Source organism: Eurosta solidaginis, chromosome 1 (assembly GCF_040869045.1).
Source record: "Eurosta solidaginis isolate ZX-2024a chromosome 1, ASM4086904v1, whole genome shotgun sequence".
In the NCBI taxonomy this organism is placed as follows: Eukaryota; Metazoa; Arthropoda; class Insecta; order Diptera; family Tephritidae; genus Eurosta; species Eurosta solidaginis.
Window position 1 is genome coordinate 83,513,766 of NC_090319.1, and position 18,981 is coordinate 83,532,746.

Below are 18,981 nucleotides of genomic sequence, written 5' to 3' on the forward strand. Positions count from 1 at the left end.
CAAGTAAATAATGAAGATGCTATAACGAAATGTACTCATTGAGCATGTTAACTTATTCATTCCGTATGTTCGGAACATTCGTCTACATTTAAGAATTTGGGGAATCGGTTTATATTTTGAATATTATGTATATTCGGACCTCGTGAGGTAGTATCAAACGAACGTGTTCCGAATATTCTAAATTAACGGTTTATCCGGATTACAGAATAAAAAGGTAAATACTCCCTGTCTAGCAGGACCGCACAAAAGCTGAACTCTTCTGTCAAAGTCAAGACCGGAATATAAAGTTCTGAGACAATAAGCTATTTTTGTTTTATTTTTTTTTTTTTTGTCAGACCATGTCGGCTGCCTTTCCAATATCGTCCTATCTCCAAAATATTTTTCAAAAACTTCCCATTTCAAGAATTGGCACAAAAACGCCCTATATTAGAATTAGATTGAAGAACGCCTTAGAATGCTTTTCATTAACTCCCTCTTATGTCAAAATGCATTGAACTTATGCTCATACAGGGAGTTTTTGAAACAAATTTTGATATAGTGTATTTTTGAATAAAATGATAAACTAACATAGCTCTTTGTCAATTCACGAAATATTTAGTAGAAAATGAATTATTTCCTCCAAAACCTGTTGGCATTTACAAATTTATTATCACTACTAATATACTACAAGAGGTACTTTTCTACTACAATTTTCGCTAAAGGGGATTGAATTATTACCCGTTTTCCTTACTTCGTAAAAGCAACCCGTCCAGATTTTTCAATTTGGGAGTGTCAAAGCTCTGCCGTCATTGAAGAACAAACCTCTAGTAATTGAATCATGATTGCGAACAAAATTATATGTATAATAAATATGTTTTGAGTTACATAAATGTCATTGAAGCAATATAATCAACAAAAAAGTCACAAGTAAAAAAAACCAAGTGTATAAATACTGTCCATACAGCGATTAAGTAAGAATGTCGAGAAGCTCGCGAGATTTACGAGTACTTCGAGACACGAGAATCTCGCGAGAAGTCGAGTTCTCGATTTCTCGGTTCTCGAAAATCTCGCTTGTGTTCGAGAAGAATTCGTAAGCTCTACTTCGGAGGGATATCGCTTATTGCGCCTTGTATTTTTTTATTTTATACTAACTTATGGCTTATGGACTCGAAATTTGTCCGCTAAAAACTATAACTGACTTTTGTGGTAACTGACGGGCGCCAACAACAACAACGTCACAATATTTAACAACAATACATTTGAGCAAATATACATGTAGGTGTGCCTCATGACAACAGCTGGTCGGCCAACAGTGAGTGAATGTCGATTGGTGTACCGTTTGCTTTGATTATCCACCATGAGAAAGACAACGTTATTTAAAGTATGCCGTGATAATTTTTCGTGTTACTCTACCAAAATCCAAGAAGAGCCAAAATAAAGTTGTTGTGGTCCATTAAGAGCTAGGCTAATGGGAACGCTCGCTATGAAGTACTTATGTGCAGAGTATATTTTGCTAGCGTGGTAGCTATTTAAGAGAGCAGTTTCCATATCTTAACGGCTGTGGGCAATTTTCTATCCTGGTTTTCATTGTCACATTTTCTTGCCGAATTCGAATTTTTTGGCTAATGAGTAATGCACTGAGCGATTACTAACGCATACCGTATAGCAAAAATTTCTGCATTTACAATACTAATATGTTAGTAGTAATTCACAATTAAATTACTCGCGTACTTCACTTACAACGTTTAAAAATAAACTGAGTGACCATCACTTGGACTGCGCTGCTTTTATACTCTCAGTTTGCCGCGTTCACCTATTTCTCTCGTCGGGTCCAGACTTTTCGCGAAAAGTTTCTTGGTTTATTTATCGTTTCTGTATCTCATATAGGGACAAAATTGTATTCGTTGCCTCTTTTTCATAGCAAGACCAAACCAGCTTTTGTGTCTCGCATGTGAGAAGGCCTGATAAGAGCAGTTTTATCCCGTTTATAGTGTTCGTACTACAAGGAGGCCATCGGTTTTCCTACAGAATCATTTTGTGGAAAGATGTGGGCTGCGGTTCCCCACCTGGTCCGCTCGTCAGGTTTAAATAAAAATTAGTTTAATGCGCGATACACTCCGAAGATATTTTACGTTTACATGTGCTTCTACCCTGCAAAAATCGTTGGACCATGTGATCCACTGGAGTACTTACCATTCTATTCCACTGTAATGCAGCGATGGACCAACTCATGTTTCTACACGAACATGTTGTAAGCCGATCATTGCTCGTTTTTAACGATTGTAATCACTACACGATGTTTATTAGACTGTGGGTACTCCTTGGATTACTCTGATGTAATGCGGAGCTGGAGTATATGGTCCGGTCTTAGGACATCGCAATGTTAATTGGACCATATTTTTTGTATGAATTGTGGTTAATTTTGGAGCACTCGCGATTTTTGCAGGGTAATACTCCTTTGTCCAGGAACGCATATAAGGCTGAACCTATATAAGCCTATTTCATTGAGAGATCTTTGGCTTACTGCTTAGCATTTGCCTGCTGAGCAACGATATCCGACTGGACCTCTGTAAGGCTGGGGAGTGTAAGCCCATTTCAAAAGCTGGTGTTAGATGAATTTCATTGAGAATTTTCCCGATGTTCCAGTAAAGAATCTTCTTCATATTAGAAATTATTTAAATATTCTTGTGAAGGATCCTTTGTGGCATTGAACAAACATTAGCCTACCTTAACAATGTCATAAATCAATCGCAAAAGAGTTTGATTTTTTGATGCCAGAAAGCAAAGTTAATTGGTCTTATTACGGAACTAGGACCTCAATTAATGGCTTTCTTAAGAAAATAAATAAATACTTGCACGACTATATCCGAAGAAATTTAAGGCCGAGCTTCTCTACCAATTTGCGTCGCACTCCTTTTTAATTTTTTCCTACAAATTGGCGGGGCGGGACCCACATGTTTTATGCAGACTCCGAACGGCATGTACAAGGCAGATGAATTTTTACTGAGATGGTTTTCATAGCAGGAATACACTCGGAGTGTTTGTCAAATCACTGCCGAGGGACGACCGCTCTTGGAGAAATTTGTTTCTAAATTTGCGATGTTGCTTTGCCCAAGACTTGAATACAGGACCTTTGGTGTGATAGGCGTAGCAAGCTACCACACACCATGGCGGCCGCCTTTTTACCCGCCGTTTTAAATAGCCTAAAGCTTGATGAATTTATTTCAAAAATTTAAATGGGCCTTCATTCATACTTCCTTACTTTTTTTGCACCCTTCAATTTAGGAAGAAATCATCGAGTATATAAATGTAATAAACAACCACTTAGTCGCTCTAATCTAGCATGCTAGATTCGTAGTAGTGGGCATTCGTAGGAAGCTGATTATCAGTTGGCTTCATTTTTTACAGAGATCATGGAAAACCATTTATTTGTATCCTTTATTTTTCATCACTTTAGAAAAGGTTATTGACAAAGTAGTACAGTCTTCCAGTCCACAACCAGTACCAGAGGGTGACAAATCGCTACAAAATCACTTCCGAAATTCGCCATCAAATGCCAGCAATATATCACGCAGTTCCTATGAAAGTTACAACAGTAACAGTTTCAGGCGTGCTTCCTGCCCGAAACGTGCCATCTTTGATCGATCTCAGAGTCCAGCTATTTATGCTGTAAGTGCAGTATAAATACAATAATGAAGTTTAACAAAATATAACTCAATGCCTAATTTTTGTTTCTAATTCCCACATTTCTACTCCTCAGAGCCTACGTCGTTATCAGAACGAATATTCTTGCTCACCACCAGTGGCTGTACCCGCTCAAGGTGGTGGCTACTTTCCACATGATCTCGATGATATTTATGAATCGCAAGCCGATCATCAATACTTCACACATACTGGGGCGAGCAGCGCACGTACACCCGAACGTCCAACTATGAATTCAATCTTCCATCGAGTCGGTGCAGCTTATACATCGCTGGACGATTATACAACAAAACAACGCGTCGCATTGGAAAATGCTTCATCGCTCAAGCATCGTTTCGATAATAGCAGTTTTGCCAAAAGTTTAAGTCAAAATGAGGATAGCGATAATTCATTGCCGCGTGAACATAAGAAATCAAAAGAGCATAATGGTCATCATCATCATCATCATCACCATTCGATACATGAAATGTTGAAACAGTTTTCCAAAAAGGTACATATTTGGCCAAGAAAATCACATGATTCGAATAGTGTTTGCACTTCACCGAGAAATGATCCACAAGAGAATTTTCGTATGCGTTCAAAAAGTTTGGATGTGAATACGTTGAGTCGGCCGAATCGGATATTGGAGGATTGTGGTGCGACATATAAAATCTATGAGAAGATTGTGAGAGAAGGTAAATGGGCAATGAAAAGGTGCATATCGAAGCGAGGCTAACTAAGTATGCTCAGTAGTCCTTGAGTGATTTTATATTTAAATTTCCTTGCTGCCACGTTCTTACTTGTTGTAACTTTTGTTTAAATTATATTTTTTTTTTTCAAAAAAATACGAATTTGCTAATAGAACATTTTTGTTTTCATTCTCGTTCACAATTAGGTGCTCATATGCGACGTGCCTCAGCCGATTTGGAGAAACGACGCGCTTCTTTGGGTGCAGCTAGTCGAGGCTTACGTGGTGATGGTACATTGGATCCGCATCATGCTGCCATCTTATTCCGTGATTCCAGAGGGGTGAGTAAAAAGTTTTTTTTGTTTTTTTTTTTATATTAGCCGTATTTAATAATAAATGAGTAAAAATAGCAAACAACCAAATAAAGCCAGCATAGAAACATACGCCATATAATCTAATGGTCGAAGCAGTAAAAATAAATATAAAAAAGGATATCAACATTTTAAGCACTTCCTTTATATAAAAATTCTATTATAAATGGCACTTCTCTTAAAAACTTATCGCAATTCCGTACAATTTTTTTAATACTTCTATCCGTGCGCCTCCTATCGGAACTTTGTGTGATTGGTATTGTAGTCCCTTTGTCTTTTTGAAATAAGCTTAAAACTTCAAATCTCTAGTTCTCTGAAAATAATCCAAATCTAGTATGATTTTCCCATTATCTCGATCCGTGCCCCACCTAGCGGAATTACTTTTTTCAGTGAAGACAGACACGAGCCAGTATTTGCACGCAGCAAGCGGTGCAGCATCGTCACTTCCTCTGCCGATATACAGGACTGCAAACAAACCGACTCCGATTTCTGGGGGCATGTTTCTTCCATAGCCTGACGTACATATATAACGCCGGTGGATCTTTCCATCATGCTTCAATTCATATGGTATTCAATAAGTTTATTATAAAATAAGTATATATGTAAAAGAAGTGCAAAGCATTCGCTGAGGGCATACACAATGAAAAAACGTTGCTCCGCGTGGAACTATGGAAAATTCCTATGAACGTTTTATCAGCCCAACCTCGTAAGCAAACATAAGTCTTAACATAAAAGAAGACTTAACCCCCGTTACGGCGGCCACCGTGGTGTGATGGTAGCGTGCTCCGCCTACCACACCGGATGCCCTGGGTTCAAACCCCGGGCAAAGCAACATCAAAAATTTTAGAAATAAGGTTTTTCAATTAGAAGAAAATTTTTCTAAGCGTGGTCGCCCCTCGGCAGTGTTTGGCAAGCGCTCCGGGTGTATTTCTGCCATGAAAAGCTCTCAGTGAAAACTCATCTGCCTTGCAGATGCCGTTCGGCCAATTTGTAGGGAAAATCAAGAGGAGCACGACGCAAATTGGAAGAGAAACTCGGCCTTAGATCTCTTCGGAGGTTATCGCGCCTTACATTTATTTTTTTTATAACCCCCGTGAAATTTACTGAAACTCAGAAAAAACTAAGTCGCCATAACATACGCCTCTAGGCTTAAATGCATACATACATACATACAATTACTTCATACACAGAGTAGCGGCACTTAAAGTATTCGATAGTGAACATCACCAACAGCCCAAGGTCATTTGCTCGAGCTAACAAGAAAAGTAAAAGCCAAAAAAGCACAAAAAACAAAGCGTTGAAAAGTAAATTGAAGAACACACATACATATGTATGTACATACATACATCTTTGCATTAACGCTTTTACTTAAAAACAAACTCTTCACTTAACCAATCATAAGCTTACTCTCGTACTCGCCATTTTTTGGTTTTTTGTTGTTTATTGTAGCTTTCTTAAAGTTTTTCATAAAATTAGCTAGTATGTATGTAATTGTCAATGGCGCGCACACACATAATTTCGCAAGCTTATATTTGCCGAGCTTTTGCTAAATGAGCTTTTGCAAAGTTCCTAGTGGGTTTTAACAGAGTGTTGTCGAGCTTATTTGCCGGATTCGAAATGCTTTGCAAATACGTGTGGGGACTTCCATGCTAACTCATACTATCGATTTCGTTAACTTCTGCACATTTTTTATTATTTCCTTTATATTAGATGGGTTGAATGTTTGTCCGCTTTTCATACAAATCTTGCAATCGATTTTTAAGTAACTTCTCATTGAGCTACAAACATGAAACCTCACGGGACAGATCAAGACAACGTGACAAAGGAACAAAAGGAGAAAAACTTCCGTTAGGTGGCGCACGGATCGAAAAAATTGGAAAATAATTTGAAAATTTGAAACCGGGTTTTAGTAACTTCTGGATGAGCTAGAAGCTAAAAATTTAGAGCTTAATTGAGAGGTCGATTACAGCCGATGACACCATACAAAAAGTGTCGCTAAGGGGCGCACGGACTTAGATATTTAGAAAAACTAAAGGGTAAGTTCTCATTGAGCTACAAGCGTAAAACTTAACAGATAGGTTAAGACACCGAGAAAATGTAAGAAAAGGAGAAAATAAAAATAAAATAAAAAAACTTTAAGCACTTCCTTTATGTAAATGGACAAAAATCAGCGAAAAATGTCTCCTTATATACATAAATAATATTCTTACTAAACTTTGATTTTTAAATTTTGACATAGAAATTGCAAAAATATTTATGATAAGTAAAAATATAAAGATGGAGCGCAATTGATTGACTGCTAATATCTCCTTTGCTACCAACTTTCCAATCCAAGTAATGTATTTTTTTCATTGTTCCCTTCGGCTGAAATAGAAGAAATTAATTTTTTAAAACATCGTTTTTTAAGGGGATTTCTATTCCTCAGGAAAAAAAATTGTTTGCTTTATTATTGTACGAAATAAAGTGTAATGAAGTAAAACATGTCCTATTTGGCGTATGTGCTATCCTTGAATAAAAATTTTTGGAGCCAACTCAATTCTTAAAATTTTAAATGAATGATGTGAACTGCCCAATTGAAAAATATAAAAACACAAAAAAACAGTTGGAAATTTTTATGTTGAATTTGCCGGACGAAAAGGGGCAGCATTTGCAATAAAAAATGGTTCGACTTAATGAACTCAATTAATTTTGTTTTGATAAATTTTCTGAAAAGAAAAAAAAAAAAAACGCGCGTCCAAATCAGATTCCAAAAATAATCCCGAAATGTACCCAAAAGGATGCTTAAATTGTCCCGAAATTGTCCAAAAACTGTTCCGAAATGATTCTGAAATTTTCTCTAAATGATACCTTAAATAATCCCAAAGTGTTCCTGAAATTGTTCCGAATTGGTCTCGACATTAATCTGAAATGATCTTGTAAATCTCTCTGAATGTTGTCAGTATTGTTTTGAAATGATCCTGAAATAATACCTTAAATATTCTGAGTCTGATAAAGTCTCGAAATGTTCTGAAGACATCCCGAAATGTTCACGATATGGTGCTGAAGTTGTCCCAAAAATGGTATAAGAATGCACTATAGAGTTCCATCCGCTTCAAAATTGTATCTAAGTCCTATACGTATGGACAAAGGTGGCACCATATTAGTGGATTTGCACGCGAGTCCCCCCCCCCCCCCCTAACCCTCCTTCTCCCCATTAACTGAATAGCAAGTTGTGTCGACTTTAAACCTAATGATCTAATGAGAATCAAAATGGCGCCTAGAGCGCTACTTGGGCGCGGCTCCATAGCCGGGCGGCACAGCAACCAGCAGCCATGTCCTCTTATGGAAAAAATGATGAGTCCCCGCTTTATTCTATGATTCAATTTGTCCTTGGTTTGAGGAAAAAAGTTCTGTCTCGTTTTACTGCCGTTTTTGTGTTGTACTTTTACGACATACAACATTTTTCGTCTCCAGTCTTTCATATTAAGGAAATCATTTCGGCACCGACGAACAATCAATCATTGTCTAATGTCATCAGAAGGTGCCGCGTCAACGACATCCTCTAGATCACGGTTGTATTCTCCCATTCCAATGCCAATTTCAACGGTGTCTGCATTCTTTGAAAATTTGGCAGTGTTTCTATTTATTTGCAAATTTATTAGAAATCTACTTTTATTTACTACTAACGTACTCGGCAGACGTTGCCGTGCCCTATATTTTAAAAGTGGAGCTCCCTTCCGCTATTACTCTCTACATATATCATCGAATAATATTTTACTACATTTTCTTCCATTTCACCTTCTTATTCCTATTATTTCCTTTTTCCCTTTATCTCCTCTCATTCTAATTCTCCTTCTCATTTCCGAGCCCATTCACACTCTCACTCTTTATTAAAATTTCGACGCCACTTCCTCTGCCCCTCCCACCTAAATTACCTCATATATCTATAATTTTTGATTCACTCGCACTCATTCCCACCCTCTTTGCTAACTTTTTTGATATTTGGAATATCTATACCCAATATTGAATACCTGCTTCGAATAATTCGGAGATATAAGGCATCATCCGGTGGAAAAGGTCCTTAGCCATAAATATAATTTTGCATGTAAATGCAACAACAACGATTTAAGCTAAATAGAAGTCTGGTTCAATTTGGTAGCCAGATAATTTGCTAGTTTCTTGTCTTTAGTTTCGCAGCACTACCTTTAATTTTTTCAAAAATAGATGCCGCACCTTGGCCTAAACGAAACAACACACAGCACGCCCGTGATAATACGGAGGTAGAAAACTCACTGGATGATGGCTTTAGCGAATTTAAATATTTCCCAGTTCGGAAGGGGTACCCAGTCTTATAACCAATCATTATTCAATTACGGAAGTAGATTTACCAATAATGTTTCCAGCAGTTTATCCGAGGAATATAAAAAATAGAAAATATAATAATAACAAATGCAATTATGCTCACTTTGTATGGAAGAAAATCTGAAATAATCTTCGGAAAAAAACTAAAAAATTTGTGAAAATTTTATATTTTGTATGTTGTAAGACTAAAGGGCCGAACACATTCGACTTATGTTGCGTCAATAGCTGACTCCAATCACATATGGTTTAAGGGCGAATTAATGGTGACTTATAACCATAAAGCAATAACCAGACAAAACAGCTGATCGAACCTACCTTATGGAAATCAATGTAATCGAGTTAGCGGTATGGTATGGCACCATTAATCGATTACATTGATTTCCATAAGGTTGGTTCGATCAGCTGTCTGGTTATGGCTTTATGGTTATAAGTCACCATTAATTCGCCCTTTAGTTGCTATGTTCTCAATCCATAGACAACGCAACGGCAGCGTCAGAATTCAGAATCTTACGTTCTGCTGAAGTCAATTCGTTCTTTAAATTTGATGAATTTCGTGAAAACTCTTTTTTTCATCAACAATCAAATCAATTCAAAACATAATTTTGTACTCATGTTAGGAAAATAGATGTTTTTAATATTTCATTGCGACAAAAAATCAAAATTTTACTTTTCATTTGCGTTCATTTTGGCAGGGAAATTTTCAACGTGCGTTGTTTCAAAGTGACGCCAGCGCCATTGTTTACTATATAGTTTGACAGCTTAAATTGAGGTTATGTTGCGAATAGCGTGGGAGGCAGTAAAAAAAGGCAGTCGAATGGAGTGGAATGAAGAACAGGAGGAAGAGTATAGTTGCATTGCATCAATATACTTTCGATCTTAGTATCAATTTTAAAGATACATAAATGTAGAAAAAATAACTAAATACTTGAATGTAACCTAACATTTTCCTTTAATTACGGCAAACAAGATATCCTTAATGCTAAATATTCCAAAATTATCACAGTTTATGTCCGTTTAAATATTAAATTTGAATTTTCTAAAAGATTTTCGTAATATGGCCATTAGTGATGTTTGTGTGTGTGCCCATTTTGAGCGACACCTGTTTGTTACGCTACTTAGTAATGTTTACAATGGCCAGCGCCAAATACAACATAAAAGTCGAATGTATTTGGGCCTTACAATTGATTGGGCTAGAAAAATGCGTACTCGAAAAAATTCATACAAGTGTTTTCTTACACTATTGAAAATAAAAAAAGAATTCAACTGTCGCATTTGATACAATTTTACACTGCTATTTTCGTGTTCACTGCTGTATTTGTGTATGTATACTCAAACCATTTTTACCATTATCTATTAAGCACTTGAACTGAAGTGCATTTTAGATTCGGAAAGAAACAAATATTCGTTTCTAGATAGGATTTTTCCATACCGATGTAGATTTAAAAAAAAAATAAACCTGAGTCAATAACAACTGCGCCTATTGAAGTCAGCAGTATTTATTTACTTAACTTTTACTATGTCAATATTAACAATAACACTTAATTTATGCCATGCTTTACGTAGCAAATAGGAATTATTTTGCTTGTATCACACCGAAATTTGATAAATAATTTTTTTATACAGAAAAGTAGAGTAGTTTACAGGGCATGATTCAAAAAACACTTAAAACACGCTCTTGCTCCAAGGAGTATTTCTTTCAAAAAATACTTATCATTTTAAAAACTCAAGAGCAGGGCTGTAAATGTTTATATTGAAGGGTAAATCACAATACATATACAAAATTAAATTTACACTAAAACTTTTTTAAATTCAAAAATAAAAAAATTATTTTAAATGTTTAAAAAATATATAGAGTTTGAATTACAATTTTTCTCTGTGCTGCAATATTTTTTAAAAAGTTTTTGTTATCAATTTGTACACTGAAAGAAATGGTGCTAGTAAAATCAACAAATCGCTTCTGTTGTTCTTGACTTAACGGAGATTCGGTGAAATTGACCGAATTATGGTTAATTCGACCGAGTTCTTTGTCAAGCGAACAAATTAGTTTAGTCATTTCAACAGAAGAGAAATTGGCGCTCTTAAGTTAACAAAATTCTGTAAAATTGACAGATTGGCACAGATTCCTCATCAATCTAACTGATTTTTTTGTTAACACAACTGATCTCACTGGTCATTTCAACAGCGATGAACAGTCAATACATGAGCAAATTTCAAAGAGAAATTTACGCTCACTGCGCTCTGTACTTTGTACTTATGTATGCTGTGTACTATATGTATACACATATTTACGTATGTATATGGCGGCCACCGTGGTGTGATGTTAGCGTGCTCCGCCTACCACACCGAAGTCTCTAGGTTCACACCCCGGGCAAAGCAACATAAAAATTTTAGAAATAAGGTTTTTCAATTAGAAGAAAATTTTCCTAAGCGGGGTCGCCCCTCGGCACTGTTCGGCAAGCACTCCGAGTGTATTTCTGCCATGAAAAGATCTCAGTGAAAACTCATCTACCTTGCAAATACCGCAACATAGGTACTTTCATACAAAGCTGTCGCAACAACTTTTTTTTGTTCATTTGACTACTAAAACGGTCAATTACAAATCAACGATTTGTGCGCAGTTGATTCAACATCTTGTTGCGACCGATAAAAATTGACAGAAATTTCGGTTGAATTGACCCGTATTTCGGTTGATTTTACCAGTCTTTTTCTTTCAGTGTAAGTGTAAATTTGAATATCATACCGCAGTGCTTTGGCTTCGTATGAAAGTGATTTTTCCTTGCACTTTCATATGAAATTCAGGCACTTTAATATGAAACGAATTCATATGTGAGGGCATATGGAAGTGCTATGAAAGCTTTTTATATATTCAAAGTGTGAATTTTTATCTGTGTGTATTCTTCAGGACAGAACAAAAACAAAAGTGCTCTAAGTATATAGGGATTGTGCAGCTCTGCTCAAGAGCATTATCATAGAATTTTTTCTCACAAACTACTCTTCACTTACATATATTTGTATTGATTTATAATTTACACATATATCGAATGGATTTCCCAAATGATGCCAAATTGAATCGCTCACTACATTATAAAACACAGTAAGCAGAAAACAAAAAATTCAAATAAGGAAGAATAAACAGGGTCTGCCATAGTGTCCACTGAGGAGCCAACATAGCCTCCTACGCGAACGACTGCATAATAAGAAGAATAGACCCGGGCTGTTCAATGGATAACCTGTGCTTCAACATAGAGAGTTATCTCCTTTGTCTCCGTAGTTTTTTACCTTACTTTATTTGGTACCTATGACGTGAATAAAGTGCAAAAGATCCGGCAAAGAGATAAATATCGGTAGACTCTGCCGAAGAAAACCGGTAGTGACTACCGAAAAGGAACGGGGGCCTCGACAGAAAAATTCTAAAGCCGTAACCGAAGAAATGTTAGTTGTCATTGCTCATCCATCCGTCCATCTATCTGTCAGCCTTTTCGAAGGTTTATCGTCACATGTTTTTTGCAATAACTTTCGTTTAAACAACGGCGTTGAAATTAAATTTGGCATTCTTTTTCTTTCTATCACGAGTAAGGCGTTTACTTAAATTCAACTTAGTCAATATATGTGACCCGGCCTATTAAAAGGTGGCTTATGACTCAAAAAAAATAATGCAAAAGAAAAACTACTAAGAAACTGAAGAAATGCATTGTTTTTCTTTAACAGCTGTTTCTTTTTTGAGTCATAAGCCACCTTTTCATAGGCCGGGTCACATATATGGTGTAGATACCAAACGCTACCAGTCTAGCTCAAACAGATTCAAATCTGGGCAAAATTCTGAGGAAATCTTGATTATATGAAAATTTTTGATGCTATAATATTAATCACTTTCAATGAGTTTTCAGAAAAAAAGTATTCAATTTTTTCGACTCACAATTGATAAAATAGAAATGATTTGATCATGAGTTTCAATGAAAAAGAAAAATATTGAATTTATCAATGCGGAGATATTCTGAAGCATGGTTCAAGGTGCGATAACAATTATTAGTAAAAACTCAAAAAACATAACTCTAAACAAATTTCCTTTTTTTTAAATTAAAAAATAATTTTGACAAAATTTAAATCATACCATAAGACAAGATTTATCTATCATTTTTCTACCAGAAAAATCCTCAACAAATGATACTGCGGCCCCTGCTTTTTATTCAATAATTTTCACTATTAAAAAACATCGCTTTGAGCTCCTTTTCATGTCACAATTCTTTCAGCCACCTTCATTTATTTTTTTTGGAGCATGACTAACATCATATGCGAATATTTGCTTAAGTGTTAAAAGTTAATTTATAACAGTTAATATTAATTAGCAACAGAAGCAATATTTATGCATGAACATTCGTCTTTAACTTAAAAGTTTTGTAAATATGTCTCATTTGAGTCATATATACAAATATACACATCACACCTCTTCTAACAATATGCTGATACATATATGGGACTTTCAATGCGAACGTCAAACTATTAGTCGACTTTGCATCACCGATTTGGCTGAAAAGGTTTGCAATGTCTTTTTCATATTTTTGAAAATTTCGTATTTTGATGGATTTTTTTGAGAACTTGCATAGACCAAATCGAGGGAGACAAGCAACCCTAGTTTTGTTTAAAATTTTGATATAAAAACAAATTTACAAATATCTGATATTTTATTATTTTATAATAAAAACAAGAAACCAACTAAAAATAATAAAAAAATTGGAAATTTTTGTACTGAAGTTTTCGGACGAATAGACCGCCTTTTGAAAACTTGGTAATATTCATATTAGAGAAATAACCTGGAACAAAAAGAAGTATCTTATTACTTTGAAAATGCAAAAAAAAAAAAATTTTAATTCCATTAAGAGACCGCACACAATAAAAAAATACTTTCGATATTTTTTTTTTAATATTGCAAAATACAACAATATACAGGTTTTAATATTTTTTATATTTTCACACTCAAAACATGTTTTTATAAATATTTTTTTGCATATTTTTTTTAGAAAAATAGTCTAAAGACAAATACTTAAAATAAATAGTTGTGTATATCCATGTTTCTCACCAAGCCTTTAAGAAGAAAAGTTATTTAAAAAAAAAGTATAGAAATTTAAAAAAATTAATATTCCGGTTGGCTGATAGAAACAATTTCAATAAAGCATAGAAACAAACAAACCTCTTTTGAACGGTACAAAAAGGTGTTCAAATTTCAAAGAAATTGTTGATATTAAATCCGCTAGAAAATATAAGTTGACATGGAAAGACCGATGTGCATATAAGGTGGTATGTATTTTATTCCAGTCCCAGTCCCAGTCCTACTCCGAGTCTCAGTCCCAGTCCTAGTCCTAATCCCAGTCCCAGTCCGTCTCTGGATAATATATTACTCTGTACTAAAGCACTCATCAACAGCTTTCATTTGTTATCCATATTCTATAAACATATTCTAGGGGTACCCGGGTCCACGTTTTGGCCTATGTCTCGATACCCTAATCACCCAGGGGTATGAAAATTACTCTCTACTAAAGCACTCATCAACAGCTTTCATTTGATATCCTTATTCTATAAACACACACTAGGGGTACCCGAGTCCACGTTTTGGCCTATATCTTGAGACCCTAGTCACCCAGTCACCTATCCTATATTTCATGTTGGATCAAACTACACACGGGGTGCAAAACAAATTCAAAATCGGTTCAGTAGTTTAGGAGTTCATTGGCCTCAATTGTGTGACACGTGTTTTTTATATATTAAGATATTATTTTCTTTAAATTCTTTCTTTTAATTTAAAATTAAAAAAAAAAACTACATGAACGAACACGAAAATAGCAGTGGCCATTTTTATCAAATGTCGTCGACTAAGTTCGTACATTTTTCATTAATTTTAGAAAATGTTCCATACATTTTGTAACTGAAATTAACCAGGCCGCCGTGGTGTGATAGTACTGTGCTCTGCCTACCACACCGCAGATCCTGGGTTCACGCCCCGCGCAAAGCAACATCAAAATTTTAGAAACAAGTTTTTTCAATTAGAAGAATATTTTCTAAGCGGGGTCACCCCTCGGCAGTGTTTGGCAAAGCACTCCAAGTGTATCATCATCTGCCTTTGCAGACGGCATAAAATAAGTAGGTCCCGTCCTGCCAAATTGTAGGAAAAATTAAAAGAAGCATGACGCAAATTGGAAGAGCTCAGCCTAAAATCTCTTCGGAGGAATTTCGAACTTTTTATTTAGAGTTTTCTGATTTTTTTTTTTTTTTTTTTGTAACTGAAATTATGCAAACCAATCTCCAAAATATAATCGAAAATTTGAGAAAATTTTACGAAAATTTCAAACTTTTTAGTAAAATATTTCCAAAAAAATTCGAAAATTAGAAAACTTCACGAAAATTTCGAACTTTTTATTTAATTTTTTGAATTTTTGTGTAACTTAAACCATGCAAACCAATCTCTAAAACGTCTTAAAAAAAGCAAAATTACCGCAACTCTTACGAAAATTTCGAACGGTTTAAGTAGAGTTTTGAAAATTTTTTTGAGTATGCAGTTTTGTAGCCCAACCAATTTTAGTCTAGCAAGTTATAGGTCTCTCAAAATATGTATTGAATTTTGAAAAGTTTTTTCCGGATGGTTTTTTATATATTCTTCCATACAAAGGGCGTATATTTTTTTCTTTTTAGGTGAAAGAAAACCAGAAACACCATTCGGAAAAAGTATTTTCAAAAGTCAATATAAACTTTGAAATACCTTTATTTTCTACTTGTTAGACTAAAATTAACTGGGCTCAAAACCGCACATTAGAAAAAAATCAGAAAACTCTCAAAAAAGGTACGAAATTTTCGTAAAGTTTTCTCGTATTTTCGAACTTTTTCGAAAACGTTTTAGATTTTGCTTTGCAAAGGTTCAGTAACAACATTTTTGGAAGTTTTTCTTTCATTATCGAAAAAAAACCAATTGACGAAATTACAAAAAAAAAAGGCACTGCTATTTTCGTGTGCGCAGCTGTATATCGAAAAATGAGTCGGCTGACTTCATAGAACGCCACACCAAAGACTATGTATAGCCTTCGCAACCCTCTTCAATCCAAAGTCTTGAAAGTGAAGTGACTGACTATTACGTACATTGTATGAGAAGGTACGATTATACTTTGCAATTGAGAATGTTTATAAAATTTTTTAACTACACATGTTCACATATTTCCTAGTTATTTACGTAGGTGCAATTAATAGGATTTCCACAGCTTCATTAAACTAAAACATTTTGCATTGATACTGGGTTGTTAGCAATTGCATACGAGTAACGTTCTAAAAATACCTACCATGATAATAAAAGCAAGATACATATATTCGCCACTTTATCGATTCGCTCGGTTCTTTTTACCCAAAAAAATTTAGAGCTTCTAACGAGAAAAAAAAATTAGGGGTTACTCCATGTAAAATTATTCGATATTGGCTGATTTGAGTAATATAGTTAACGTTTTATCTAATATTAAAACAGCAGCTCAATACCTATTTGAAATGGGACTCTCAAGAGAAGAAAGTCAGGAAAATATATTTCATGTTACAAATTCTCTTAAACAAAATTTGGAAATAAAGCTTAGTCTGATATTCAATTTTATGTGTCCACTTAAAACGATGGAAAACAACCGAACTTCGTCTTTAGTTCCATTCGACCAAATTTGGACAAGAAAAATCTGAACTTTGTATGAACAAAGTCACAACAACGGTGAAGTTTTAAAACAAATTCTCTTCCAAAAGTAGTTTAGTTCTCAAGCGATCGTATAAAGGTTTGCATGTAAAGAAAAGTTTGCTAGTCACATCTATTAACCAACCAGTTTTATAAGTTCTTTTTTTTTTCCGTTTGCGACTAAAAAGACGCTTATCGGCAATGACACATAGTAGCTGTATATGCAGAAATAGTTGAGACACGCACTTTTTCGGTCATAGTGTATAACGCATAACAAAACCACACTTTTTATTTCATAAGTACATAAGTTGTGCACTTACCAGTGCATATTAAGTTTAAGTGCATATGTATATGCTTTTAAAAAAACACAACTGTTTATAGTTCTCATGGATTCTAAAATTTCAATAACTCAAGAGCTACCAAAAGCTTGAAAGAAGAAATCAATTATATTTTCCATGATGACGGTTTAATATATAACGCCAAAGGTTTTTTGATAAGAGAAAACTAGTTTTACTGTAGTTTCGACAGATCGTACAAAGTGAAAGTAATTATTATTCGTCCCTCGTATGCATAGGCATAAGCACACGTATGCATAGCATATAAAAAATCACGCTTTCCATTGGCTGCATACGAGAGTGCTCTATCTCTCACTCTCTCTTAACTCTCTTTGTAAATGCTGCCACCACTGTTGTTAATTAAACTCTAAACGGTTGTTTGCCTCATATCATTTTAATTACTGATCATATCAGTTTACTTTAATAAATTGATTATGCCTAATTATGACAAAAAACATGCATACATACATAGGTACATTAGACTGTCTCGACCGGCTTTTTTCTTCCTGGGAATTATAAAGTAATAGCACACCCAGTATGGGTGGTTTCAAAATAAACTAAGAATAGGTACTACATTTGTTCATTATTCCCTTCTTTTTAAGCACTGAACACACCAAAAAGTATGAAGCGGAACGCGGCCAACAGAGTTGCATTGTGCTTTTGACTTCATTAGGCATTCGATTAGCTACTAATGAAATAATTATAGATTCGAATTTTGTAGGGAAGATTGAGCTCAATAAGCGTCTTAATGTACAAAACTGCCTTTATTATTCAATAAGCCGTCTGTGTGAAAATAGTATTATCTTCTTCTCTTCTTGTTTCGTTCAAACAACGTGTGATCAGGCGGAACTAACAAAGAAAATTTGTACTTCCCTTAGTTTGTAAATGTAAATAAAGTATTAATTCTCCCAAAGTAGGTAGGTTGCTGGGTAGGTACATATAATGGCTGCTACCCAGGTCACTCAAGTAGCTATTGAAAAGCTCTTTTGATGCCATAAAAGTTGTCTAAACCTACTGAGTGTTACACTCAGAGAAAAACGCCGTTCGAAAATCCAGCACCACCGGACTCAATTCAAGCTTTTCATGTTCTTACTTACTGTTCTTAAAACAAAAAAAATCTTAAATCAAGACCAAATAGTGCTTGAAATGAGCACAGAAGTTTCACACGTCAATACCAAAGTGGTCATAAAATACGAACGGTGTGCTTGGAAAAACTATTCTTAAAACAAGCCCATCGGTCACGAGTTAAGGAAAAAAGTTCTTAACAGACTTTTGTCAACGAATGTTCTTAATTTTGAACTTGTTTCGTTCATTTTAGAACGATTTTTTTCTGAGTGTACATCGGATATGCACCACAACCAGCCTGAGTTGTTTATAAAATCAAGAATATTTGAAATATCCATGTCCGATAATATATCCACGATGGGGCTCCCGAAAGATCTTAGACAGACATTTACACAGAAATTGCTCAAAATTAAATAAAAATAAATGTAAGGCGCGATAACCTCCGAAGAGATCTAAGGCCGAGCTTCTCTTCCAATTTGCGTCGTGCCTCTCTTGATTTTCCATACAAATCGCTAGGACGGGACCTACATGTTGTATGCCGACTCCGAACGGCATCTGCAAGGCAGATGAGTTTTCACTGAGAGCTTTTCATGGCAGAAATACACCCCGGAGCGCTTGCCAAACACTGCGGAGGGGCGACCCCGCTTAGAAAAATTTTCTTCTAATTGAAAAACCTTATTTATAAAATTTTGATGTTGCTTTGCCCGGGGTGTGAACCCAGGGCATACGGTGTGGTAGGCGGAGCACGCTACCATCACACCACGGTGGCCGCCATTGCTCAACATTATCTTTAATAATTATTCGTCCTTTTCGTATGTGTACCTAAAGTCT

At 35.2% G+C, this 18,981-nt stretch overlaps 1 protein-coding gene across 11 annotated transcripts in view; it reads left to right on the forward strand.

Annotated features, from left to right (window-relative positions):
• The window catches only part of SNF4Agamma (SNF4/AMP-activated protein kinase gamma subunit), a 591,124-nt gene that overhangs the window by 494,164 nt on the left and 77,979 nt on the right, over positions 1-18,981 (forward strand). For 6 of the 11 annotated variants that reach the window (XM_067758890.1, XM_067758889.1, XM_067758886.1 and 3 more), the window contains one exon: positions 4,556-4,689. In XM_067758890.1, the coding sequence (XP_067614991.1) occupies positions 4,556-4,689 (134 nt within the window). Of the gene's footprint in view, positions 1-3,436; positions 3,649-3,739; positions 4,356-4,555; positions 4,690-18,981 lie in introns of all 11 variants that reach the window. The other 5 variants (XM_067758895.1, XM_067758894.1, XM_067758891.1 and 2 more) reach the window with 1 other exon arrangement.